Genomic DNA, 25,515 nt, shown 5'->3' with positions numbered 1-25,515 from the left:
ATCGGAAAAAATCGAAAAAAATCAGAAAAAATCGGAAAAAATCAGAAAAAATCGGAAAAGATCCGAAAAAATTAGGAAAAAATAGTAAGATTTAGTAAAAATTAGAAAAAATTAGAAAAAATTAGGAAGAATTAGAAAAAATCAGAAAAATTCGGGAATAAATCTAGGATGGTGCAGCTGGGTCGCATTTGTAGGTGTTTGATGGTCTCTCTCGTTCACCTTGACGTGTGTGGCTCCACGCGCGAATGACGTTCGTAGGTAACCCCCCAGATCAGGGAAAATTGAGAGAATCTATTTATAAATCTCTCATAGAGATTAATTGTACCGTCAAAGTGCACCGTCGCAGCCTCTAAAAGAGCCGCCATCTACGAGTATCAGTAAATATTCTTCTCATTGTCAGGAGTTGTCAGCAAAAGTCAAAGTTCTAATTCTTGACGGATTGCGCTGCAACACAGTGCAATGTGTCATGCGATGATATGCGTGCGATATTAGCGGTAGACGAAGTTGCAACGGGGTTCTGAACTTCTGATGTTGCGGGTATTGCACTTATGGAGGACTATTGCGCTGTTTGTGTGCCCAAGCATCTGCTTATATCACGCACTTCGTATCACATAGCACGTGCTTTCCAGATAGGATATTTTTATTCGGTGGGAATATTGTTTCTCAAGACTCCATGAGATATTGAGCAATCAACAAACCATTTGAACTTCTAACTACCACCAGTTAGGACTGCGAAGTGAACCACTGGTTGTTGAGCATTCACATCAGACCTCGTGTCAGACAATGGCTCTCGAAACTCTTGAAGTAAAAGGTAAAATTATAAAGATACTGGACGGTGGTTTTTCGACGCAACTTTCCGTCCACGTAGGTGACAAAGTGGATGGGGACCCACTGTGGTCAGCAAGGTTTCTAGCTACTAATCCCAGCGCTGTTTTGGCAACTCATCTCGACTTTTTACGAGCTGGTTCGGATATCATACAAACAAATACTTATCAAGCATCAGTTGGTGGCTTTATGGAACACCTTGGAACCACTGCAGAAGAAAGTTTGAAATTAATCGCAAGCGCGGTAGAACTTGCCAAGGAAGCTGTGAGAATTTATTCCACTGAGAAAGAGGGTGTTAAAATACTCATTGCAGGATCCCTTGGTCCCTACGGAGCTGCACAACATAATGGTTCAGAATATACAGGAGCCTATGATAAATTTTTAACAAAAAAAATCATTAAAGATTGGCACAGACCTCGTTTGGAAACTTTAATCAATGGCGGCGTAGACCTACTCGCTGTAGAAACCATACCAAGCAAAACTGAAGCTGAAGGTTTAGTCGAATTACTGCAAGATTATCCTCAAGCAAAAGCCTGGTTATCGTTTTCTTGTCTCCAAGATGGAAAAAGTTTGGCTGATGGAAGTAGTTTGAAAGAAATAGTTGAAAAGTGCTTGAGTATTGCGTTACCTGGTCAGATAATAGCAGTTGGAGTGAATTGTATTGCTCCACGTTGCGTTGCCGCATTGCTTGAACAAATCAAAGAGAGGGGTGGAACTAGTGTCCCATTGATCGTCTATCCTAACAGCGGAGAACAATATGTTGTTAGCGAAGGATGGTGTCCAGGAGACTCTCGCGATCCCTTGGAGGATTTTATAACAGATTGGCTAGATATTGGGGTTCGATACATAGGTGGTTGTTGTCGCACCTATGCGAAAGACATAACAAAAATTCGGGATATCGTTGAGCTTTGGGAAATGGCTAATTTGAATAATTTGGCCAAGAATTTAGAGCATTCGAAAATTCCGAACGAATAAATTTGAACTGCACAACAGAAAAATAAGAAACAAAAATTATTCCCAGAATTAACATGCTGAGAGACTATAATGCATATGACTTTGCTTCCTCAATTTATCGTAAACTTTGCTGCAAATTATAGTTGTTTTTTTCGAGGAAGAATATTTTATGATTACATCAATACAAGATGCATCAGTGAGTGTAGGGTGGTAGTTTCATATCATGAGATTGAATTACTGGCATTTTATACGATAACTTGTAACATAGCTCTAAAGGCTGTATATTACAATAGTAATTTGAAACTGTTAGAGATGAATTAAAACTTGTGCAAAGTCTCAATTTATAATAAAATACGCTGAGACCTTATCTGTGCCTGCCTTTTATTGCTAATCAATGGATTGAGACTGATTTTTTTTCTCAAAGCTTCTATTTTACATAAGGAGATTAACAAAAAAATTGTCAAATCATAATTACATCGAAAAACAGATTTATCTAACCACGTAATCATAATGTGACTATTGTAATGATAAAGCTTGGAATTTTGTCGAAAATGTACGATGCCCAAAAATTTTGGAAATAAAAATTATGTGTAAATAAAATTGTACTGATGATATTGCTAAACGTCATGCTTTCACACTGATATGTTTGCTTCTACCTATGTTTATAGAAATATATAGATAATTTTAAATAAATAGGCGTTGAAGCTGCTAGAAGAAATACATTTCTTTTTTTAATAAATTTGTTGTAAAGTGGGTAAGCCTACTGCAGGTAAATGGTATAGACTATCGCGTTCTGTACATTTTCAATAATTAAATAACATAAAATAACTCAGAGCTGACCATATTCGCCATGAAGCAATACAGAGTTGATATTTGATATGTACGTACGTACACATTTGAATGAATAGGGTATAATTTGATTGCGCCAAAGTTCGCAACGATACAGTTTTCCTGCGTTCGCAATTATACACGAGACACTCTTGTTAACTGTCGCATGGTCATTCAACTGTACCGTAAAATGTAGACATTGGGTAATCGAAAGTTAAGTTACTAATTATGCAGTATGGTACATGAGTTGAAAAATATTCACTATAATTGCTTGGAGTGTATGCGCAATTCAAAGAGTGGATCAACTTGTTTCTTATAAATTATTATGCTTTTCTGATATAAAAGATTAATATAATACAGTCACCCTTTCATTCGTCTTTCTTTTGTATTTATGATACTTTCTGCCCCGTATCAGCTGAAGCTGAATCCATCAATCAGCAATGAATAATTTAAAATCGTTCAAGATAGTTAGAAAATTTTGCTAATAAAGTTTTTATATTATTTTTTGATTATTTGATGTCAACGTGCCGTATTATCTGTGTACATAGGGGTCATTATATGCAACTTGCATAGTGAAACTGATCTTCCAATTGTTTACGTGGACAAATATGATTTAAAGAAATACGGGTCTGATTAATCAATCAATAGGATCATAATATATGTATACCTACTCGGGCATAGTTTATTGCACTTAATTGATTAGTCAGATAAGTTTAAAAAACGTTCACAGCAGTTTATGTACTTTGAAAGAAATACGTTGTGCTACGTAGAAATACGTATAAGAAAATTGAAGAAAAAAACATGATACTTCAGTAAGCGGATGAATTTGTAAAATAAATTTATGATACTTACCTTGTCCATTGATTATCACTTCGTACATATGTGTACATCTAATCACTTCTTCACATCTGTACAATTCCGGTTTAACGAAGAACAAAATCATTGAGATGCTCGGGAATATTATTCCTGCAGATTTACATGATTACATTTATCTATACGGCAAATGTATTATCCACGCGTTCTTTTCTGTCTGCTAATTTTTGCCATTGTGATCTTTTCCTTTTCATATTTGTGCTTGCAAGTTTTTTCCATTGTAAGCCGTTCATAAAAAAAACTCGATGCCCGTCAATAACAGTCTCATCCAATTTTTCTGTTCTTATTTTTTCAGCTGCATATATTGCTGCTATTTACTGTTTGCAGCTGTTCCGAATACGGTGCGTGTTACAATAACGTTTCGACTTCGTCATAACTTGTAAAACCTCGCATAGTAATTCATGCATCACTTTCGTGGCAAATCATCGCAGAAAAATTCAATGCAGATTTTTTTTTGCTACTTGCCGGGTTGAGATTACTCAATTTCATAAAATGTCAGGGATGCTTGTGGTTTAGTTCAGAATGATCTTAAAATCATTTTTATTTCTGTTATTTTGCATTTCCGATTGCAAATAACGAATCGTTCTTCGAACCCCGGATTGCCTTGACCCTGTCGCTTGAAAAACATTAGGCGGATGATTGTCAATACTATTTCATTGCTTAATACCTGAGCAGCTGATGTTGATTCTACGAAACACGATTCATTAATCTAATCGTAGCCTATACTGATCCCTGAGAATGATGTTCCTGTAGGATATAATTTTACCTCCAATCAGTGAATCGTTTATCAAGTTGATCAGACACTTGTTCGAAGTCGATAATTTTCAGAAAAGAATGATGTACCCCTATTAAATTGTTATACCTATAAAATTGCTCGATGCGAACAGTTTTCATCCTCTTCGGTTGATCATTCCATCGCAAGGCCAACCATATCTTACACCTGCGTGAAACTCACCGCTAGAAGCAAATAATTCAAGGTGTTTCAATAGCGTCTGCAATCTACTATCATTTCACTGCAGATCAATTCTAGCACAGTCGTTCGCAGAAAATTCTCTTAGCCGGGTGCGTTTGGATTTCGTGCGCTCAGATCCCTCGGTCAATATTCGATGGTTTCCCAGCATTCTATGAAGGAGGGAAAGCACGATTCTAAAATTACCATTTATTGTAATTATCAAGATATATGAACGCTCGTTACAAGTTGGACGCAAATTTATGAGAAACAAGTACCAATATTTTGTACCTGCAGAAATAAAAACAAGTTATCTGAACGCGAATTAACAATTCATTCATCTGCCGCGTAATGAAAATAAATGACTGCGAGATCGAACGGTTGAGATGGAATTTTTACGTACCTATTCTGTACCCTACGCTGATTTTTCCTCGGTTCCTTTGATATGCAAAATGTGAAGCCGCGGTATCTATATCCAACGCAGATCCTGCACGGAAGTTTAACAAGAAGTTGCCGCCTCTTGCAGTGCAGGGGGAGAAAATCAGCAGACACCTGTGATCAGCGTATAAACCGCGAAGTGAACATCTCGAGTTTAACAGTTGAAATTGAATCGGCAACTGAGCAGAACCGGCGCCCTTTGTCAAATATACATGCGTACGAGAATATAAAATAAACATTGTACTCTTATAACCGCATAAATATAAATTGTGTGCGTGCGGGGGAGGCGGATGTAGTGCCGAGAATATAATTTTTCTTACCTATACCCATATCTACAATTATAGACTCGGGCAGGCAACTGCGGCCCATTCAGCTCATTCGTAGGTGCAGCATTTTTAAATTCAATTTTTTTTGCCATCAAGTTCAACTGGGCTGTAATTTTCTATTTCTTCACCAACATTGCCAGATCATCGATCAGCACATAGTTCAACGTGGAGAGAACGCTGAAAAAACATTTATAGACAGCTATCACTGCGACTAACTGAAAACGTAGAATATGCTGTACCAATAGTGAACAATAATCGTAAAAATTTATACTAGTAGGCAAGCTATAATAATAAGACGCGGATATACTATGAGATTGCACTTAAGGTAATTTAAAAGTGTTGATATGACGACATATCTTTGTCGCAATTAGATCGAGTACACGAACTAAATAAATTGTTCTTCCAACGGTTTGGATACGACTGATATAAATTATAATAACAAACGACACATTGCATAAACGTTTTGCCAAATTCATAATGACACGATTAAACGACTGTGTGCTACTCGCCTGTATCCTTATCGTGCACGACGTCTCAGAGGTAACGTCCTTTGGATTGTTGAAGGCTCTGGTAGCACCTCCGTTTCCTCGTTTCAATCGCATCAAGGATGTCAGCCCTAGAGAAGCTAGAGCACTTGATCCCTTCGCGATCTCAGATTTTGTGAGTATATATTGTGTATACCTACGTGATGTGTACCCATACACCGGAAGTGATAGACCTAAAACTAGATCTATCACTTCGAAGCATCGCTTTGAATTTGACCACTGTTTCCAAGAGTCCTTGCGACAACTCGAGAATATAATCAGATTACAGATGTAGAAAATATAAACGTGCCGAAATCTTTAGGAAGACTGACAAATCGCCACCTTGGTGGTCTTTCAAGGTCGGCGAGGCTGCGGTCGAGCCACGCGGGTATGAAGTTGACGTCACAGTATCGCCGGTCTCGGTGACTTTCCGCGTTTGTCGTTGGCCCGCTAACATTATTCTTATTTATACGCTCGATTACGTATTTTTGAATTTTAATGCATCGTGTCCAATGGTATAGAGATTAATTATCGTCTCAATAGCGACGGATCGCACAATTGTCGTTCTTTTTTTGACGCGGAAATTCTTTGGTCATCTGCAACATTATACATTTTGCATCTGGTTCGTCGTTCGGTAGCGGAAGGGTGTAACGAATCATATAATTTACCCACTAAATTTCTTTCTATTTTTTCTTTTGAACAGATGGGATTGGTGAAACAGCACAATTATCCAGCCGAGGAACACAACGTTATCACAATCGATGGTTACAAATTGGTCATGCACAGGATACCAAGTAGTCCAAATTCTTCTCCGGCTAGAAAGAAACCGATAGTTTTTATACAGCATGGTCTCATGGCGTCGTCCGATTGTTGGGTATTGATGGGTCCTCAAAAGGATTTCGGTGAGGTTCGATAAAAATGTTCACTATGTCAAGGGTAGCGAGACGGAAAGTGAGAGTGTTATAAATAATTAAAGCCTGTGGCGGGGATACGAAATCTTGAACCGGTTAGACACATGTATGGTTTTCCAGTCATTTCGTCCGGCGTTTTTTCCTCAGCTCTGCAACTTGGTATAATACCGATTTTGATATTTGGTACCGTATTATAGATACAGCATCGACCGGTGTCGTTTAGCCTCGCGGTGTCGCGATATTTGAAATGTGGGCCAGTGCTGCCCATCCCAATTTATTTTTGGGCCAAGATCATTTCATAAGTTTGGATTAAACAAGTTTGGGTTTCAAATTTTTCAGTTAGATTTCAGACTCTACCGAACGTGATGCTGAATCTCGAACTTTTGGGATGTCGCCATAATTAATTCGTGTATTTTTACGAATTTGTTCTGATGAGTATCAATCGACCTAATCGATGGAACCAATTACATGCTTGTCGGTATTCATATGATTCTGCGAACAATTTGGATAACAGTTTTACTTATAATATACGGGTGTGGGTTGATCGTCCGATGTGTGTTTGGTGAAAATTGGTCGCCGAATGTAAAATAGCTTACAATGCGTCGCGTACACGTCGTATTTTTCGTATCGAATGCTAATTGACTGACGTATGTTTTTTTCATCGGTTACAGCCTTTTTACTAGCAGACGCGGGCTATGATGTATGGCTCGGTAATTTCCGGGGAAATACATATTCGAGATCTCACACGGTTCTGAGCCCCGAAGATCCAAATTTCTGGCAATTCAGGTATTGTATGATTCCTCTTCTTCTTTTCTCTGTCATATCAGATCTCGTCGATTCGAAATCTGAACAATTTATTCGACAATGTGTTACACATAATTCTCTGAAAGAATATTCTGTCGATATTTGCGGACCTGCCTAGATATTACAGCTCGCAGCACGGACGTGTAACAGGTGATCACGCGGGAGATCGTGTAGAAGTTGATCACCTTGCGCTTTAGAAGTACATTACACCATTACACTATCAGTTATTCTGCGGTTTCATTCATTTTTTTGTTCGGATTACTCTTCACCTGCGCGCGTTCACTTTTCGGGGATGAATGCCTATTCTTTTAAGCCTGGATTGTGACCATAGGATCCGGTTCAAAGTAAACGAACGATTGCAAGAATATTAGGTACTTTTCTTCGCTTCCAGTTTTCACGAAATGGGATATTACGATCTGCCAGCCATGTGGGACTACGTTTTGGAACAAACTGGCCAGAAGACGTTGATGTACGTCGGACATTCAATGGGAACGACCGCAGGTTTTATCTTGCTTTCTCTGAGACCAGAGTACAACAAGAGAGTGAAATTGTTCGTTGGCTTCGCCCCCGTAGCGTACTGGAGGCATGCGTTATTTGGTGTACAAAAAATCGCTGTATCGAACGCCGATCTGATTATGGTAACGAGCACCCCCCAACCCGATTCGAAACATGCTCCCAAACTGTTCGGGTTAACGATGAAACGCTTTTCATGTGACCGTAGAAAACATTTACGGATCGAGGGATCTTTGAATTGACTCCTCAGAGCAGCATGATGTCTCGATTGGTTACATCGTTGTGCAGCGACGTCGCCGTTACACAGCCGGCTTGTGCCAAAGCTATATTCGCATTTTCTGGATCCGATTACGCGCAGCTAAACTTGGTATGCTTTTTCGTTCGATCATTTTCGTAAAATATCGAGTGATTTCACATTTTTACAGACTCTCATCCCGTACATATCCGGCTACTATCCTGCCGGAATGTCGCTTAAAACTCTGTCCCATTACGCCCAAACGATCATGTCAGGTACGAAAAAAAATATTACCGGTTGTAAGAAATGCGGGATACAGTTCGTCCTGAATATTCGTTTCAAACTTACAGGTAAATTCAATCAATACGATTACGGCTACGTATCAAATTTTGCTCATTACAATCAAGAAGAGCCCCCTGCCTACGATTTGACCAAGGTCACAGCTCCTGTCGCTTTGTTTTACGGACTAAACGACTTCATTTCACGAGAAGAGGTGAGGATAACGTTGCACTTATCGCAGGGAAAATGATTGGATGGGCAATTTTTCAGCGTAAGAACTACAAAGTACTCGATTGATTTTCAATTATTGCAGGACGCTAAGGAACTGGTGAAGCGATTACCGAACGTTGTTAGGTCACAGGCGGTATCCTACCGGAATTTTAATCACATTGATTTTATATGGGCGAACGAAGCGAAGCAAATCGTTTACGATGACGTACTGGAACTGATCCGGAGATACAAATAGAATCGTCGAGACAAACAAGGAAAAATCTACGAGGACTCTAACTCCTTGCAAAACCTTTTTTGAATCTGTTTCCTCCTCGGTTTCCTCATATTGTTGGGCAAGCTCGACTCGGATTCGTGGCTCGAAATATTATAATGTACGTATAATTGCGGCATTCGAAAAGGAGAATAACCTTTTCGTTGTCCTCTGTAGAACCAGTTTTGTTTCATCCTTATGGTTCGCGTATTAAACATGCCTCATGGTATAAAGCCGAATTTCACATTTCACGCTGAAAAATCCGACGAATGCGGATAGAATATCTGGTAAATTAATACATCCATGATTGGAAATATGCCAAAGTTTTATTGAAATGTATGATAAATAATTTAAGTGGAACGTACTTCCACAAAATACGTTGTATGTATATCATGTAATTTGCATGTTAAATCAGCGAATAATCTTGCCATTATTGAAAACTTGAAAACCAAAAGAAAAATCCTTTCAAATAAAAAAGTAAGATAACAAAAAGTCGTAATAATCGATTTGTTCAATTTATGATTAACTTTTCCAGCGAAAAATTTCAAATATGATTTTTAAATCTATAAGATCAGAGATGTCGAAACAATTTAATTAACACCGACTAACTCGTGGCGCAGAAGGTCACTAATTTGAAATAACGGCTAATATTTTTGTCTTGAAAATAGAAAGCGAAATTCGGAATGGAGAATTATGTAACATAATAAGTACATACACGGTTCGCTGCAGCAGTGACGACCGATAACGCACATCAATTTAGAGTTTATCCGTCCACCAGTTCGGGGAGAACACTCGAGTGTACAAAAATTATTTCAAATACATTCTCAAAATAAACTATATTTCTCTTCAAGAGTAAAAATTTTCGCTCGTCTACAAAACTATGATAACGTATAACCGAGTACGCGTCACCCGCGCTATGTAATGCAGTCGTTAGAATGGAATTCACGTTCTACCGTAATATACATTCGGCTACATCTCGCTCACGTTTCTTCAGGACTCTTATAGGTATGTATTTCGTTTTGACGATACCAAAAATAAAAAACCAAGTTCCGTTCTCGGCAATGACAGGAGATATATACCTATGAAGAAATGACAGCCAGAACCTTCCATATTATACATCTGTTAAAATTTGTCAGTTGGCTAGTTATGATCGGTCGGTGTGACGTTGATTATACCTGTATATACTAAACATGTTGTGGATCGCGGAACGTTATAGTGCAAGAAAATACCGGAGGAAAAATATACGAATGTAAAAAAGGAAGCAAGAAATCGCTGCATCAGTTTTTCGACAAGGTGGGGATCGTGATGAAATATACGAATGAGGTACCAAATGAGGTACTTTGATATAATTATTGTACGTGCAGAAACCAATTTTTTTCTTCGTGTAACCGATAGGTATACTTGTGAACCCTTTTGATGAAACTCCAAGTGGCACCGCACTGTAATTGCTATAAAAGTGATAATCATAAGTGGAATCATAAAGCGTCGTCGAAAGTGGTGTCAATAGATTATTGATAAAAATACGACGCTGCTGGACCCTCTACTTTCAGTATACGCTATGTGGAATTTTTCAACGTTCCTATGCGCTATCATCGTCATTGTTGTATTTTGTAAAGTCGATGCAACGCCGCGGAGATTATCAAGACAAAAACAGCCAATCGGGAGGTCGACCTCGTTCGTAAGTGACAATTATAAACATTGAACTATTATACACGGGAGGAAAATTTTATAGCTAAATATATTTTCATGAAAATGGGTTGTTGTTCACATCACGCAGGAAGAAATTGTCCGTAAAACAGGGTACTTCGTGGAAGAACACTTTGTTACCACGTCGGATGGTTATATTTTGAGTATTCATAGAATATTCGGCGGGCCAAAATCACAACCGAAGCTAGGAAAACCACCGGTACTTTTGATCCATGGAATGGTCGCTTCCTCGGACGTTTGGGTTATGCGTGGCCCGGGAAAGGACCTGGGTAAGTTCCTCCCAAGGTTGAACCGATGTAGTAGAGGGGAAAGACTTTCGCATTTCAAAATTCAGGATAAATTCGAGGGAGAATTATTCGAACCTTTTCCAGTCTACCTTCTATCCGACGAAGGATTTGATGTCTGGTTATTAAATGTCAGGGGTAATACGTACAGCAGACAACACATCCGAATATCTCCAAAATCCCCCGAGTTCTGGAGGTTCAGGTATTAGAAAATGACTTGAAATTTCTCGGCACGGTGTTCAGACTGTAGGTTGATGTACATCGAGGTAATTATGAAGGGCATTATTTCAGTTGGCACGAGAATGGAGTCTATGACTTACCGGCTGCGGTCGACTACGTCCTCGCAAGAACGAGGCAAATCAAAGTTACCCTAATTGGTCATTCGATGGGGACTACCGCGATTTACGTTTTCCTTTCCGTTCGTCCAGAATACAACGAAAAAGTTGATCTCGTTGTTTCGTTGGCACCGATCGCTATTTTTACCCATCAATATCGAGGACCCGCATTGACTATCGGACTCAAAGTTGGCAAGGCAGCCCTGGTGAGACGATTATTCTCAATCATTCGTACCGATTATAATCGGCGAGCAAATGCTTCGATCTTTTCTTCTTTTCTTACGAGTTATTTTCACGTCTTCCTCGAATACTCGATGATTCCAGACGACAAGGTCTCTTGGTTTTATTTGCCTACAATTTCCTTAAAAAAATAAAAACAAAAATATTCTTCCGCGGTGAATCTGATTAGCATATAATTTCTTACGTCGCACGCATACGTGATTACTGTGTAGTAAGAACCTTGGAGTCCCCAATTACACTTTGATAGAAGTTTTCGATTTACCTTTCAATGATTTTTCAGAGTTCCTTCAGACGTAATGGTGTTTTAGAGCTTTTATCTCACGGTGGCATTGGCCCGCAACTGGTTTCAGCTTTCTGCAGTCGACCGGGGGCAAAGACTATTTGTCGAGAGACCATTTTCCTGATAAGCGGAAGTGTCGATCGCGAACAGTTCGATGACGTAAGATATTTGCGCGTACTTTACAGACGGACAGTGGTTGATTTTCTTCCAAGAAACTGCTTGCTAATTCCAGGCTCTTATACCATCTCTGCTGGAACATTATCCAGCCGGAACTTCTCTGGATACCGTAGAGCACTATAGACAAAATTTAGTCAATCGTAAGATCGGTGATTTCTCTCTGTTTCGATCATTGTACTTGATCGGTGTTGACCGGCCATTCGCGTTTTCTAATATTATCCATTTTTCATTTTGACCAGAAAGTTTTCGTGAATTTGATTTCGGAAGAGCGACCAACTACCTTCGTTACGGGAATTTCACACCACCGGAATATCCATTGAAGAAGATTACAGCGCCTGTTATATTGTACTACGGTCTAAACGATCCGTTATCGCATCCTTTGGTAAGGAGATGTATAAATAACAATTCAAATCTCGTCAGAAGATTGTAATCTGTCCCTAAATACCGATACTTTTCACTTCTAGGACGTACAGGCTTTGGCTAGGGTGCTTCCTAATCTTGTGGCGTCAAAATTGGTGCCTTGGCCGAATTTTAATCATTTTGATTTCGTCATTTCAAAGGACTCGAAAATTCTTTTGTACGACGATGTTATCTCTGTTGTAAAAAAGTACAAGGAAGCTCAGAGGAGGATTAGGACGCATCGATAGAAATTTTGTCAAAGCCACGAATAGTAAAAGCAAAACCAAAAAAATAAATAAATAAATAAATAAAACAATATCACTCATAGACTTTTGTCGGTGAAATTGATTCACCTTTAAATTTGAAAATTTCCATCCACCGATGTTATTTCAGGGAATTCTCGCGCGGACGTTCACTACAGAACTGCATCGAACCACCTTGCATTGTTCGTTGCGCCCACATCTCGCACTTTTAGAAAGTTGTGCAGTGAACGTCAACATAGCTGACCTTCAATTTCATGCGTAAAATTACGTTAATAGATATTACATAATTCGCAACAGTTGACTTCTGGAGAAAGTGTTTCGACACTCCTTCTCTACAACCGATGCAGTTGTGACGTAGAAAAGTAGGCCGACTTTTGAACGGCGAGGAAAGTCGCTTATCGAAGGTGTTCCAGTGCTTACAAGAAAACGAGACGATCCTGGTCAAGAACTGCAGTTTTCAAAAATCGGACGATAAAACTGCAACAAAATCGCGCTACACGACTCGCGGTGCGGCATAATTTATTTTTAACTCAGCGCAGAACGAGACGACCACTGTGTCGTTTATTAAACGATAGTCGCCGTATGTGAACGGGTACGATAATCATGCTGGCGGTATACCCATAGCCGATTTCGAGGTAAAACCGCATCGACACCTGCCATTGCACATCGGAAAAGTGTCGGTTGTTACGCATAAAGTGTTCCGCTGAAAGCAACGGTGAGTCATTAGCCCCGAGAACATGAAAGTGCTACCCGAGATTTCAATACCCCTGGAGATCGTCTTCGCTGTTCTTTTAGTCAATCACGTCGGCGCCATTCTTATTAATCCAGAAAAAAACCCTGACGTTGATTTGAAAACGGTAATAACAAGTTGTAGATATTCAAAAGTGTACATTAATGGCTTACATCGGTGATATTCTTTTGTAACACGAGAAGGAAAATTTTCAAATTTGACTTTCGACGGAAAGAAAGAATTCTTACAACGATTTTCAATTACTCGGTAGACGGAATTACTGAATAAATACGGATATCCGACCGAGACTCACCACATCGTTACGGAGGATGGATACATTCTGGAAACGCACAGGATCGTCGGCGTTATGGAAAACGGGAACTACAGGAGCCCTTGGAGAGAAGGCGTTCTGTTAGTGCACGGTTTGGCTGGTAGTTCAGCAGACTGGGTACTCGCTGGTCCTGAAAAAGGATTAGGTAAGATGAAAAGAGATCGATGAGAAGCCAAAATTTCGCACAGCCATGAAATGTGATTTTCATTGAAGCTTATCTGCTCGCTAATCGGGGTTACGACGTCTGGTTAGGGAATAGTCGAGGAAATCTGTACTCGCGAAATCACACGACCCTGTCCCCCTCGGAAAGATCGTTCTGGGACTTTAGGTTCGTTGCCTGCGGACCAGCGAAGAGTGACCGTTGATCGCTAACTTGTTTCAATTTTTCATCCAGCTGGCACGAAATGGGAGTATTCGATCTTCCAGCGACCATAGATTACATCCTCGCGGAATCGTGTAATGAAAAAATATTCTACATCGGTCATTCTCAAGGCACAACGCAATTCTGGGTAATGGCTTCGGAGCGCCCTGATTACAATTCGAAGATCATTTTGATGACCGCTTTCGCACCCGCAGCTTTTACCGCCAACCTACGAGGCCCGGTCACGAAACTTGCTAAACTGACACGCATTGGTGTGGTAGGTGATGCGCTCATAAATCAGATAAGAAATGAGGAAAAAATTAAGGCTGCATCCGGAATAGTTCCAATATCCATCATGCGATAACATTGCAATACGACGTTCGCGATAAACAATTTCATCGTGATCATTAAATTTCCAGTGGGTCGGCGAGAACTTTGGATATCCTGAATTTACCGAAAGATCAACTTGGGCGAAATTCGTTTCGAATATCATCTGCCGCGACTCGTCGTTTACGCAATTCTTTTGCTCGACCATAATCTTCCTTATCGCCGGATGGAGTCCAGATGAATTGAACTCTGTGAGGTCGAACTGTATACTAAAAATCTAGATTATATCGAAACTAGTCGATCTGACAATGAGCGTTGTTGAGAAATATTATTTTGCACAGACGATCGTGCCCGTGATTGTTGGCCACGTATCGGCCGGTGCTAGTTGGAAACAGTTCATACACTACGGCCAAGGTACCATGGAGCAAGGTGAGCTTTCCGAATTTCCCACTGTCAAAAATCGTTCCAATCACGCTATAGTTCGGGTTGCTTCAAACGATTGCGAATCGAAGCAGATTCGGATTTCCATAAAACCATGGACTTTGCATGAATTCCATTGGCAAATTCCGGTTGTTCGATATGTAAAGACATCATAGTAGTCTTCTGTGGCAATTCTCGCTTTCACTGTTTTAGATCATCCGCTATGAATAAATCACATTATTGCGATATGACCCGTACTCCGCGAAGCGGATAGCAAGACGGAAAAAGGAGCGAAATGAAAAGTAAATTGGTATTGGGTCGTTAGCGTAATTTTATGTAATTTTCTTTGATTTCAGGACGTTTCAGGTACTTTGATTACTACAACGATGAAAAAAATTTTAATCTTTACAATTCCACCGTGCCACCGGAATACCGTTTAGAAAATATTCGCGCTCCAGTGGCTTTTTTTAACAGCGAAAACGATTGGCTCGCTACCCCGAAGGTAATTTTGTCAGCTGAAATAAAAAAGACACCAGCTGGTTAGCGTTAGTTCACAACCAAATTACGCAATATATTTGCGTTATTTACACACGCAGTCGATAATATTTAGCATAACAACTTCCTCTGCAAACACTAGTAGTACGTGATTCATCGTTGCGAATTGAAGAAAAAAAAAGAAAAATACACATACACTTGTAAATTCTGATGAGGTTTTTTCTTTATCTGTTTCTATCGTAGTGAGACAACGCATATTTATTGAGTAATTTATTTCTATCTCTGTGATTCTCCAAAGAATTGCACGGTCATTCATCGTACTTGCCTTTTTGTTCCAGGATGTCAGCCTGCTGGAAACTAGAATTCAAAATCTGGTATTAGTTTATAGGGTAGCGACAAACAGTTTCAACCATTACGATTTTTTGTGGGGAACCAACGCTCCGGCATTAATTTATCAGCGACTCTTCAAACTCATGGAAGAATATTCTACGTAAGATATAAATGTGAAAACTTGGGCGGATCTATTGAGATAATATTATTTGTAAGATTTTTAGATTTTCCGGTAAGTCTGCAGCACTGTAAACATGATCGAATCAAAATTTTCTAGTCAACTGCACACGGTGGTGAGAAATAACTTTTGACCTGCATGCCAAAAAAATATTGATCTACATTTTATTATTCACGACAGCTTTTACTCGTCGTATGCTTTGTTGGACAGTATGTATGATGAACGTACTTGCACTGCGTCATTCCGGCCATTGACGAAAATGGCAAGAAAAAAAAGATAATAGAGAGATTGATAATCTCTCAATCTGTTCACCGATGACAATAAAAAAATGGCTATACTCGAACCAAATATTTGTCGTTACTGATCGTATACCTAATTACATAAGAAAAAGTAAAATAATTAATATAAGAAAAAAATAGATCGCCGATGATAGATTACGATAGACGCCTGATAATGAGCTATTATCGAGCTATGTGATCGGATAAAATGAGTATATTAAGGGCAGCAGATATTGAGGACTGAAAAATTGACGATTAGCAGTAGCAGCCGCAGCCACCGTCATGAAATTCTTACTTATTTTATTCGTTGTGGCCGTCGGATATGTAGCAGCGGACAGAAATGAGGTGGTTTGGACCGAAGAAATGGTGCAAGATGTCATGTCTCGACCATCCATCGACGCAGAATTGACCGTCGTACGTAAATATTATAGAATACACATGTGTACGACCCAATAAGTATCAGAAGTCATTTGTAGAACATAACGATCTTCTCTAACTGACATCCTCTCTGATTTTCATCGCAGCCCGAATTGATCACCAAGTACGGTTACATCCAGAACAGTTATAAAGTCACCACCAGAGATGGTTACATTCTCGGAGTACACAGAATGTACTCACCTCACGGAAGACCTATCGCGGATAGGCCGGTCGTTTTCTTGATGCACGGTTTGCTCAGCAGTTCAGCCGACTGGGTCATCATGGGACCTGGAAAGGGTCTGGGTAAGTTGCGGGATGAAAATTCAAAAGTAAAGTGGTGGGTCGTTGATCGAGTCGTTCGTTTTCAGCCTACATTCTGGCCGACGCCGGATACGACGTATGGATGGGAAATGCAAGGGGAAACACTTACTCCAGAGCTCACAGATCGTACACGGATTATTCTGGTGAAGATTTCTGGTACTTTTCTTGGCACGAAATCGGGAAATACGATCTTCCTGCAATGATCGATTTAGCCCTGAACACCACGGGACAAAAGCAAGTAATCTACGTAGGTCACAGCCAAGGAAGCACCTCGTTCTTCGTTATGGCATCGGAGATACCCGAGTACAATCAGAAGATCAAAGCAATGTTCGCCCTGGCGCCTGTTGCTTACATGAAACATTTGATCAGCCCTATGTTGCAATTAGCATCTAGCGCAACGATGCCGTTGTCGGTAATTAAAGAAAATTTCAAGACGAGCGAGGTGCCTGAGTCATGTGTTTCTCATTGATTTCTTTGTAGCTGATTTTGAAGTTGTTCGGTGTGCACGAGTTCCTCCCGTCCAGTGATTTGATCGACACAGTTGGAGCAACTTTCTGTCACGATGATGCTCTCACGCAAGTTTTATGCAGCAACGTGTTATTCCTTTTGTGCGGATTCAACAAGGCCCAGTTGAACACGGTGAGTTTATTCGCTACACCGTAACTCGAATGTCAACGAACTATAATCCCTGATCCTGAAATGTTGATTCGCCATTATAATTTCTGTCGAATAGACTGCACTTCCGACGATCTTTGCCCATATTCCAGCAGGTGCATCGACTCGCCAGCTAATTCACTACGGACAAGAAATCAGCTCTGGAAAATTCAGGCGATACGATCACGGTTTGGTTTCCAATCTGATCCAATACGATTCGTTGCATCCACCGAAGTACGATCTGAGCCGCATCACCGCACCGGTCCACTTGTTTCACAGCGACAACGATTGGATGGCTGCCGTCAGGGTTGATATCCTTGCGTACAAATTTAAAAAAAATTTTCTTTGATAATCTGAAATCTTACGACTGACCATTTTTTTCACCCTTTGTTGGACAGGATGTGAAAAAGTTGTACTCGGAGCTTGGGAATCCGGTTGAGCTTTACCGAATCCTCGATGGGAAATGGAACCACCTGGACTTCACGTGGGGTATCGATGCCAAGGAACTCGTGTACGATAAAATCGTGAATACCTTGAAGAAAAAATATTCCGATTGATGAACAAATGTACGATAATTCTGCTCTTTAATAAAATTCAACCTTTAACACAACGTGAGTTTGAATAACAGAACGATAAATAATAATCCCAATCTGAAACACGATAGAATCGAAAATCCCTGACAGAAATATTTAAAGTAGATATACGTTTTGATATATCTTGCGTACACCGTGATACGATCTCATTCGATCCGAACGGTATAATGGTGATAAGATAATGTAACGCGGTGCGAATCGAGAAATCATCCTATAAATATACAAACGCATCGAACACAACGATTTCTATCACCGACGTATTTCGCTGCAATCGATTATTGTCATTACATGGCATTCAACTTTGAGTATCAAATCCGTATCGTTTTAATTACGGTATAGACGCGATGATTCGTCGACTTCATTGTCGACGATGTGTGTCAAACAAAACTTGTAATTCTCCTCCATGTTTATGGAACGATCAACGAACTTAAAGTATAAACTATCACGTACATCGTCGTTTGATCAATAAAATTCAAATACGTTAGCACGACCCAATTCCGATAAGCTCAAAAAATTATACCGGGGCTGTATTGCGTTGTTGTGATTGATGTCGAAACTGAGAGATCGGAATGAATTCCGTCATTGACGAAACGCAGTGCTTCATGCTTTTCCGATTCTGTATAGATGTTGGCCAAGCCACAGGCGACCCACGAATGACGATGGCCTGTGACGAATATTCCGGATTCCGAATACGAATAATCCGATTCAGAACTAAAAAAGATCATTGTCAATTTATCGTTGTTGTTATCGCAGAAGCGTGAGACACCGCAATAATCGTCGCAATTGTGTATTATTTTTTCAATCACACGATACGCGCACAGCGAAGTCTCATCGACCATATTTTTCTCCTTTGTATTCATGTATACTTCATTCTCGGGATTATAACGAAATTGCGTCACACAAGTGACATTTTTCATATCGCTTCCGAAGATATCAGTTCACGAGGTCAGATAGATTTATATGTTCAGTTGGCCGATGGTTATAATCGGAAACGTCTCGACGGCAAATATCAGCAGAGAATCAGCGAAGTGAGGTGCGAATTGAAAAATGACTTATTTCTACGCAGCGACGGCTGTGGTTTTCGCGGCATCGGTTGTACTGCAAGGAAATGCTATAACGGCATGGAGCATGTCGGATATTGGAAATTATTTCGGATCGTCGACGCAATCGAAAAACAGGGTAATTATTCGTTCATTGCACCCGTCTCTTTCGACCGAACGCATGAATATCACTAGTACGAACGTATGTCAGGTCCTTACATCGAATCTTGACCTTTTTTTTTTGGTTTTTCTTTATCAACTAGTTCGGTCTCGACGTAATTCCCGAGTATAAACTGGAGAAGCACACATTTTACACTTCATTGGAATCGGCAACGAATGGTTCGGAGGAAATTCTACTTTACAGAATACCCGGAGGGCCGAAATCCCCCCCTAAACGTGGAAAGCAGACCTTTCTTATCCAACACGGGGTGCTCTGCGATGTTGATCGATGCAACGTCAACCAGCCAATTTTCGCGATTTGTTCGTATCGTCAATTTATATATTTTTCGCTAGCAAATTTCGCAATGGGAATGTCGCATTTGACTTTACGTTCGAGAAATCAAAGTACAGAGAGGTGAAAATCGTAAAAATCGTAAATTCTAGCGTACCTCCTCGTCGATCAAGGCTACGACGTCTGGCTAGGGCAATGTAATTTCAACGACTCCGTCAGCTTGTACGTAATTTTATCGTTGGTAACCATCTACCTGGCAGTTCCAGAATTTATCAATACCGTTCCAATTTTTAACACGATGTACGTGTTTCGTTTTTTTTTTTATCGTAGATCGGAGAACGAGGAGAAAAAAAGATTAGCGCCCGTCGCAAAGTACATTATGGCGGAAACTGATAAAGATGAAATTTCTGTTATGGGAAATTTCGACGGTTCGCTGAAAATATTCGGAATGACAGCAAATGAGCCGGAACCCGACGAGGAGCAGGTAGATATAATTGAAAATGGATGCCGCAAGAAAACTTTATTGTATTCGACAGTTTATTCAAAAAATATTCCAGTCCACGTTCTCAAGATGGTTGGAAAAGATTCCCGGAGTCACAACCGCGAAGAAATGGTACAATCAAGGACGAAATTATATAAGTAGTACGTATGCCGTACGCTGTTGTTTGTTCGATATTGAAATTTAGGCAGCAAAAGAGTGAATAAAGTAACAATTTCCGGAATATAGCTAGCTACGACAAAGTGGTCCACAGTTTCGACGACCTCGGTAGAAGAATCGATTACGTCATCGACGACTTGTCAATTCGCGAATTAAAAGTGAGTTTCTTAATATTTCGTGAAAATAGTTTTTCGAGATACACTCGCCATAAGAGAGAATTTTTACAGAAAAAAGTTCTCAACTCGTGGGGTATGCTGTCGTCAGCTGTCGGACCGACTCTCAACATCGATGACTTTTCCAAAATGATCGACGACCCCGAGGTTCACCTTTCAACTGTGAGAGTCACGAACGGCGGTGAAGATTCGGAACAATTTACAACCGATTAGATACATTTTCATTTTAATTTTTTCATCTAGCCGGAGCTTATCCGAAAATATGGTTACGAAACTGAAACTCATACAGTTGAAACCGAAGACGGATTTATTTTAACGGTCCATCGTATCGCGGGTGGGAAAAAGTATCCCCCTGGGAAAAATAAACCAGCGATAATTCTACAGCATGGGATTCTGTGCAGTTCCGCGGACTGGGTGATCATGGGTCCTTCGAAATCTTTGGGTAAACGATATCGCAGACGTATTGTTCGATATACCTGCGACGACGTCTAAACGAAATGACAATTATTGGTGAGTTTCGAGTCGTTCGAGTCGTTTGAAAGCAGACAAATTCTTCCAGGTTACATACTCGCCGACCATGGCTATGACGTATGGTTGGGAAATTCCAGAGGGAACACTTATTCGAAACGGCACAAGAATCTTACGAGTGCCGATGCTGCATTTTGGGATTTTTCATGGCACGAAATGGGCCTATACGACGTCCCGGCTGTGATCGATTACGTTCTCAACGAAACAAAAATGTCAAACCTCTCATACGTTGGCCATTCCCAAGGTGCTACTCAGCTTCTCGTCGCACTTTCAGAAAGACCAGAATACAATCGGAAAATCAACTTTGCTGCGATATTTGCGCCGATCGCGTACGCCGGCAACATGCGAAGTCCGATAGTGACTCCCTTCGCAAGGATAAGCACCCCTCTTTACGTAACAATGACCTCAGAGTGCCTCTACGATACACATAATTCCTACCGGTACCAGGTATAAACTAATCTTTCATATTTTTCCCGCAGTTCCTATTCAAATTAGTTGGAGTCAACAATTTTTTACCAACGAATGCATTCCTCTCCGAAATCGGGCGAGATATTTGCGAGTCGAGATCGGTTCTCCAGGTTGTTTGCAGTAACACTTTGTTTCTGGCAACAGGTTACGATTCTAGTCAAATGAATTTGGTAAGAGCCATTTTCAAACCTTCAAGACGATTCCTGATATTCTTTTGACCCGCTTCTTCCATTCGCAGACGATGCTTCCGGTCATTCTGGGGCATGTACCAGCCGGAGCATCCACGAAGCAATTTGTTCACTACGCTCAGCTCTATAACTCTAGTCAGTGCTCGCGATGTATCAGTGTCTGTCCCGTTTTTTGAGTTACCTCCAATTACTTTCATATGCCGCTTTTTATTTTTTAGAAAAGTTCCGACAGTTTGATTATCTGATTCCGTACAGAAACAGGCAAAAATACAATCAGAGCGAACCGTTGGAGTACAATCTTCGGAACATAGAAGTCCCCATGGCAATTTTTTATGCTTCGAATGATCTTTTAGCGGATTACACGGTATCGTTATGCAATTGATTTTTATACTCGAACAGTAATCGTCGATCGATTTATGATGAATGATAGTTTAATAAAATACTTATTCTTTTGAAGGACGTGGAAAGGCTGGCAGGTGAACTTCCGAACGTAGCGATGCTACACAGAGTTTCACTGGAAAATTTCAATCATGTTGATTTCCTTTACGCTCTCGATGCCCCGACTCTAGTTTATCATCAGCTCATAGATTCCTTACGGGACCATCAAGACCTGTAGGGGTGAAAACTAACTTTTAGCAAAAATATGTAAATATCTATGAACTGCAAATATAAATTAATCCACCAATGAATCCCGTTGAGACATCTGAACTCGTTTGCTTCCGGAGCCCATGATCTGGCGATAACTCGATCGGTTTCGTATTAAGATCGTAGATGTATTGTAACTTGAGCTAACCAGAACTCATTCGTCATACCGTGCGATTTTGGTAAAACGTGTAGCGATCAACGCCTGCGTCGAAATATTCGAATTTCCCGTTCTACGAGCGCGAGCCCGAGCTGGGCTCGCCACCGGCGTAGATGTTTTGTTGCGAGGTGTCACCTTGAGGGGTGTAGATCACAACAAGGCGCTCACGCCTGTGGCTTGGCTGACTCTGGTGAAGCTCGGGCTCGCTCGGAGACCGAGAAATTCGAATATTTCGACGCAGGCGTTGATCGCGACCCTTTTCAACAGAATCGCACTGTACAAGGGGGAATAACTTTTCGTGTAAATGATTCTACAGTCTGCATTGAAATATTTAATTTTAAGATTACTTCCCCTTTTCTTGCGATCAATCTGCTTTTATTCCGACGATACGTCGCGACGTATTTGATAAATGGAAAGTGCACAACCTGGAAGGAAGGGAATAAGGAAAAAGTACAGGATACGTACCCGGAACATCCGGGATGCGGTTATCTCAAAACAGGAACGTGGGCTGACCGCAAGATATTAAGAAACCGCATCGGTAGTTTCGAGCTCTCTACATCACTAAAAATTCCTAAAGTCTCAAATCTCCTCTATCAAAGTTGATTCTGCACTAATATTCGTATGACTTGACGTACCTATGAATAACGCAACGTGCGTACGGTGTGCGAATTTCGCGATCGTAGCTCAAATGTTGTAGGTACTCGAAAAATAATGAACGATGCTTACTCCGGGCGTACCTCGTTATCTCGTTGCTCTCTTTTCATTTTTTCCCTAGCTGTTAGCTTTTCCCATGTATTCGTAGTCTCTTTATCGCGCTTGCGTCGTGGTCCAGACCATCCCGTCGACAGCATCCCTCAGTCGAACGTCAGATCTTGTTGTATCCGGGGTGCGCTAAAAATTATAGTCCGAAATTACCCTATCTGGCCAAACATCCGCGTGATTCTATAATAAAAGATATATCATTACGAAGAATGACATGCGCAAATTTACTTTGATTCTACATAAAATAAATCATTATATTCTCGTTCGGACAATTTGAATAAATTATCCATTCAATGTGAATGAGCCCCTTCATGGGATTAATCTACAGTTCGCGACTCTTGCGAAAAGTTTCCGATTTTCTCTACGTAGTGTGAAAAATTTTGAAGTGACGACGAGGGTGTAATAATTCGATTCGAATTATCTAACGCCGCGGCGGTCTCGGTCGATCGCGAGAACGGGCTCTGTGATACATCGCCGGTACTCCGTCGAGTATATTTGAAAGTCGCAGCTGACGGAAGACTCGAAAAAAAATATCCCGGTTTATGCGATGGAATAGAGGAGAAAAATCCGTGGGTATCGAATGCATAAAGTGATCAATTTTCATTAGTTAACGTCCGCGAGTTTCCGTCTGCTGCTTGCCGCTGTCCATTGATAACGCGAAAGAATCGATAAGTTGCGTCGCGCGAGATGTAACCGTATCAGATATCTATTCAATGTTGTTTCCGACGATAAAGTGATAAATAAATTAAGGCAACACAAATTGCTAAACTCAGATTCACCCTCCGTCCGAACAACGATGGATGAAATGACGGAAAGTATCCTCGTGACGAGCTCGACGATTGCTCTGAAATAAGAAGAAATGCCCTTCACCAAATAATACGGTGTTGAATTCGAACTAGGTGAATAAAAATATTCCGAAAAAAAAAAAGAAACTCTGCGAGGGTGCTGAGCAGACGAAGAAAGCTGCTCCAGCAGGAGCAACCATCGGGAGAACGAGATGGCGTCGACGAATCTACGCGGTCGCCAAGCTGGCTACGGAATCGAGACCTTCTTCTTGATTTGCTGCGTTGTCGTCTGTTGGAAAAACGGTAATGCTCGAGGTACATTATGTGAGGAATTCCCGATGACTTAGCTTTCTCATTTCCGCATGATCTTCCGAAGAATATAAATGGAATGTCGCATCGCTGCAGACGTTAATCTTGAACGTGATAACATTTGAAATACTGATTTGTACTAGCATAGAATATATCTATGGTATTAGATTCCGCAAATGACAATCCCACCACCCCAGTTTGCAGAGAAAAAAAAATGAGAGAAAGACAGAGAAAAGAAAATGGAGCAGATCGTCTTCGACGTTATCCCACACGAAATGATGAGAGCGCAGGTGGTGCTGAATATGTAGTGACAAGGGCGAAGGCGAAGGACTCTGTTTTGATCGGTGAATGAAACCGTGTATCGATCAATTAACGACCTGGGAGGTAGTCCTTGGGAAGTCCCGTACACGTATCAATAATTCACCCACGGAATATACGCGGGGTGACGTTTACCCGGTAAAATCTCGCAACTTGAACGGTATTCGAACACTATAGCGCGTATGGAAGATTCGTTCACCAGTCAAAGTCAAAACTTTCGTATAATTGAGCAATTCCAGAATAGGCACCGAGCAATTACCTGTTCTATTTTCGTACCCGAATACGTATACCTGTCGTTCGCACACGCACCCACCCACCTTTTACTCACCTCGCAACGCGCCGGAGTATTGTATAGGTACATCATATCGAGGTACCGGTATCGTATACCTACGTATACGCACCCCTGTAATCGTTAATTGGCATTATACGTTATATCGGACGGTGGGACATTATGCGAAAGTTTGCTGTGACTTTTCGGATCGACACTCTCGATTTTCGAATGACGATCGAACGGGCGAACAAAAAATTTGGTGCTCATTCGAATCCAGACACCATATTCTGCTTGTTCCGGCATCGTATGATTGGCGATCTCCGATCGATCCCGACTACCCCTTTCATCTGTGAAAAATGTTCACGTTACGGTAGGATAGGGAATTATTTTTGGCAACGAGAGAGACCCATCGTATTCGATGGTCTCCACGTTCTTTTGGGTCCACAAACCGGGGGGGGTGGGTCCGCGTTGTATATCGATTCGGTGCGCGAGGACCACCGGAAGGAGGCAAGGGCGACGGGAAAACGCGAAGAGGGTGCGGAGGCGCAGGCGTTGCTCGACTGAATGAAAGGTCTGTCCGCCCCCGCGTTCAACCGAGTCATTCATGGGCTTTCTCGTAGCTTAAACTATACACGCTCCAAATTGAACACCCCATCCCCCCCGGCCAACCCTCTTCTCAAGACCCCCAGACCCCAGTCTCCG

General features: G+C 40.9%; 6 protein-coding genes and 1 long non-coding RNA gene across 9 annotated transcripts in view; 6 read left to right on the top strand and 1 right to left on the bottom strand.

The window, feature by feature from the left end:
• The first annotated feature begins 235 nt into the window (after nucleotides 1–235).
• Nucleotides 236–2,379, top strand: LOC105682903 (homocysteine S-methyltransferase-like). The gene has a single exon (XM_012395120.3). The coding sequence runs from the start codon at nucleotides 784–786 to the stop codon at nucleotides 1,798–1,800; it is 1,017 nt and encodes a 338-aa protein (XP_012250543.2). The 5' UTR covers nucleotides 236–783; the 3' UTR covers nucleotides 1,801–2,379.
• Nucleotides 2,380–2,552: 173 nt separating this feature from the next.
• Nucleotides 2,553–9,432, top strand: LOC110116812 (lipase 3-like). Its single transcript, XM_048656161.1, has 8 exons — nucleotides 2,553–5,853; nucleotides 6,421–6,619; nucleotides 7,300–7,414; nucleotides 7,824–8,070; nucleotides 8,154–8,312; nucleotides 8,371–8,455; nucleotides 8,531–8,673; nucleotides 8,773–9,432. The coding sequence occupies exons 1-8, from the start codon at nucleotides 5,671–5,673 to the stop codon at nucleotides 8,923–8,925; spliced, it is 1,284 nt and encodes a 427-aa protein (XP_048512118.1). The 5' UTR covers nucleotides 2,553–5,670; the 3' UTR covers nucleotides 8,926–9,432.
• Nucleotides 5,668–6,574, bottom strand: LOC125501130. Its single transcript, XR_007278650.1, has 3 exons — nucleotides 6,390–6,574; nucleotides 5,879–6,313; nucleotides 5,668–5,809 (listed from the first exon to the last, which is right to left on the bottom strand). It is a non-coding gene; the product is annotated as an uncharacterized LOC125501130 (long non-coding RNA).
• A 144-nt stretch (nucleotides 9,433–9,576) lies between the features above and the next one.
• On the top strand, nucleotides 9,577–12,689 carry LOC105694087 (lipase 3-like). 2 transcript variants are annotated; one of them, XM_020850628.2, is made up of 8 exons: nucleotides 9,577–10,618; nucleotides 10,718–10,916; nucleotides 11,019–11,133; nucleotides 11,223–11,472; nucleotides 11,787–11,945; nucleotides 12,019–12,103; nucleotides 12,203–12,345; nucleotides 12,428–12,689. In XM_020850628.2, exons 1-8 carry the CDS (start codon nucleotides 10,499–10,501, stop codon nucleotides 12,608–12,610), a joined length of 1,254 nt encoding a protein of 417 aa, XP_020706287.2. In that variant the 5' UTR covers nucleotides 9,577–10,498; the 3' UTR covers nucleotides 12,611–12,689. The 2 variants fall into 2 exon arrangements, with proteins under 2 accessions (XP_020706287.2, XP_048512119.1); XM_048656162.1 differs by lacking the exon at nucleotides 9,577–10,618 and having other exon boundaries at nucleotides 10,724–10,916; nucleotides 10,982–11,133.
• Nucleotides 12,690–12,966: 277 nt separating this feature from the next.
• On the top strand, nucleotides 12,967–16,140 carry LOC105694085 (lipase 3-like). Of its 2 annotated transcripts, none has more exons than XM_048656164.1 (8): nucleotides 12,967–13,482; nucleotides 13,627–13,831; nucleotides 13,939–14,014; nucleotides 14,081–14,324; nucleotides 14,467–14,625; nucleotides 14,716–14,803; nucleotides 15,151–15,296; nucleotides 15,628–16,140. In XM_048656164.1, the coding sequence occupies exons 1-8, from the start codon at nucleotides 13,363–13,365 to the stop codon at nucleotides 15,781–15,783; spliced, it is 1,194 nt and encodes a 397-aa protein (XP_048512121.1). In that variant the 5' UTR covers nucleotides 12,967–13,362; the 3' UTR covers nucleotides 15,784–16,140. The 2 variants fall into 2 exon arrangements, with proteins under 2 accessions (XP_048512121.1, XP_048512120.1); XM_048656163.1 differs by having other exon boundaries at nucleotides 13,900–14,014.
• Nucleotides 16,141–16,202: 62 nt separating this feature from the next.
• Nucleotides 16,203–22,255, top strand: LOC105694084. Its single transcript, XM_048655347.1, has 19 exons — nucleotides 16,203–16,489; nucleotides 16,600–16,795; nucleotides 16,861–17,225; nucleotides 17,294–17,452; nucleotides 17,547–17,774; nucleotides 17,866–18,010; nucleotides 19,127–19,239; nucleotides 19,364–19,580; nucleotides 19,704–19,773; nucleotides 19,882–20,035; nucleotides 20,109–20,193; nucleotides 20,279–20,367; nucleotides 20,437–20,544; nucleotides 20,626–20,824; nucleotides 20,942–21,303; nucleotides 21,390–21,548; nucleotides 21,617–21,701; nucleotides 21,785–21,930; nucleotides 22,024–22,255. Exons 1-19 carry the CDS (start codon nucleotides 16,358–16,360, stop codon nucleotides 22,180–22,182), a joined length of 3,171 nt encoding a protein of 1,056 aa, XP_048511304.1. The 5' UTR covers nucleotides 16,203–16,357; the 3' UTR covers nucleotides 22,183–22,255.
• A 548-nt stretch (nucleotides 22,256–22,803) lies between these two features.
• Nucleotides 22,804–25,515, top strand: part of LOC105682927 (low-density lipoprotein receptor-related protein 4) — a 20,294-nt gene continuing 17,582 nt past the window's right edge. Inside the window, exon 1 of the mRNA XM_048656152.1 lies at nucleotides 22,804–24,230. Within this exon, the coding sequence (XP_048512109.1) occupies nucleotides 24,128–24,230 (103 nt within the window). The 5' untranslated portion in view covers nucleotides 22,804–24,127. The remainder of the gene's footprint in view (nucleotides 24,231–25,515) is intronic.

Source organism: Athalia rosae, chromosome 5, assembly GCF_917208135.1.
Source record: "Athalia rosae chromosome 5, iyAthRosa1.1, whole genome shotgun sequence".
Classification (NCBI taxonomy): domain Eukaryota; kingdom Metazoa; phylum Arthropoda; class Insecta; order Hymenoptera; family Athaliidae; genus Athalia; species Athalia rosae.
This window is presented reverse-complemented; position numbering and strand designations above follow the sequence as displayed.

Coding starts and splice junctions, on each gene's coding strand:
- LOC105682903 (XM_012395120.3), top strand. CDS start 784: ATGGCTCTCGAAACTCTTGAAGTAAAAGGTAAAATTATAAAGATACTG.
- LOC110116812 (XM_048656161.1), top strand. CDS start 5,671: ATGACACGATTAAACGACTGTGTGCTACTCGCCTGTATCCTTATCGTG. Junction 5,854..6,420: donor CCTTCGCGATCTCAGATTTT/GTGAGTATATAT, acceptor TCTTTTGAACAG/ATGGGATTGGTGAAACAGCA. Junction 8,071..8,153: donor CGAACGCCGATCTGATTATG/GTAACGAGCACC, acceptor ATGTGACCGTAG/AAAACATTTACGGATCGAGG.
- LOC105694087 (XM_020850628.2), top strand. CDS start 10,499: ATGTGGAATTTTTCAACGTTCCTATGCGCTATCATCGTCATTGTTGTA. Junction 11,473..11,786: donor AAGTTGGCAAGGCAGCCCTG/GTGAGACGATTA, acceptor ATGATTTTTCAG/AGTTCCTTCAGACGTAATGG. Junction 12,346..12,427: donor ATCCGTTATCGCATCCTTTG/GTAAGGAGATGT, acceptor TTTCACTTCTAG/GACGTACAGGCTTTGGCTAG.
- LOC105694085 (XM_048656163.1), top strand. CDS start 13,363: ATGAAAGTGCTACCCGAGATTTCAATACCCCTGGAGATCGTCTTCGCT. Junction 13,483..13,626: donor CTGACGTTGATTTGAAAACG/GTAATAACAAGT, acceptor ATTACTCGGTAG/ACGGAATTACTGAATAAATA. Junction 13,832..13,899: donor TGGTCCTGAAAAAGGATTAG/GTAAGATGAAAA, acceptor TTTTCATTGAAG/CTTATCTGCTCGCTAATCGG.
- LOC105694084 (XM_048655347.1), top strand. CDS start 16,358: ATGAAATTCTTACTTATTTTATTCGTTGTGGCCGTCGGATATGTAGCA. Junction 17,226..17,293: donor GCGCAACGATGCCGTTGTCG/GTAATTAAAGAA, acceptor ATTTCTTTGTAG/CTGATTTTGAAGTTGTTCGG. Junction 19,581..19,703: donor CCAGCCAATTTTCGCGATTT/GTTCGTATCGTC, acceptor CGTAAATTCTAG/CGTACCTCCTCGTCGATCAA.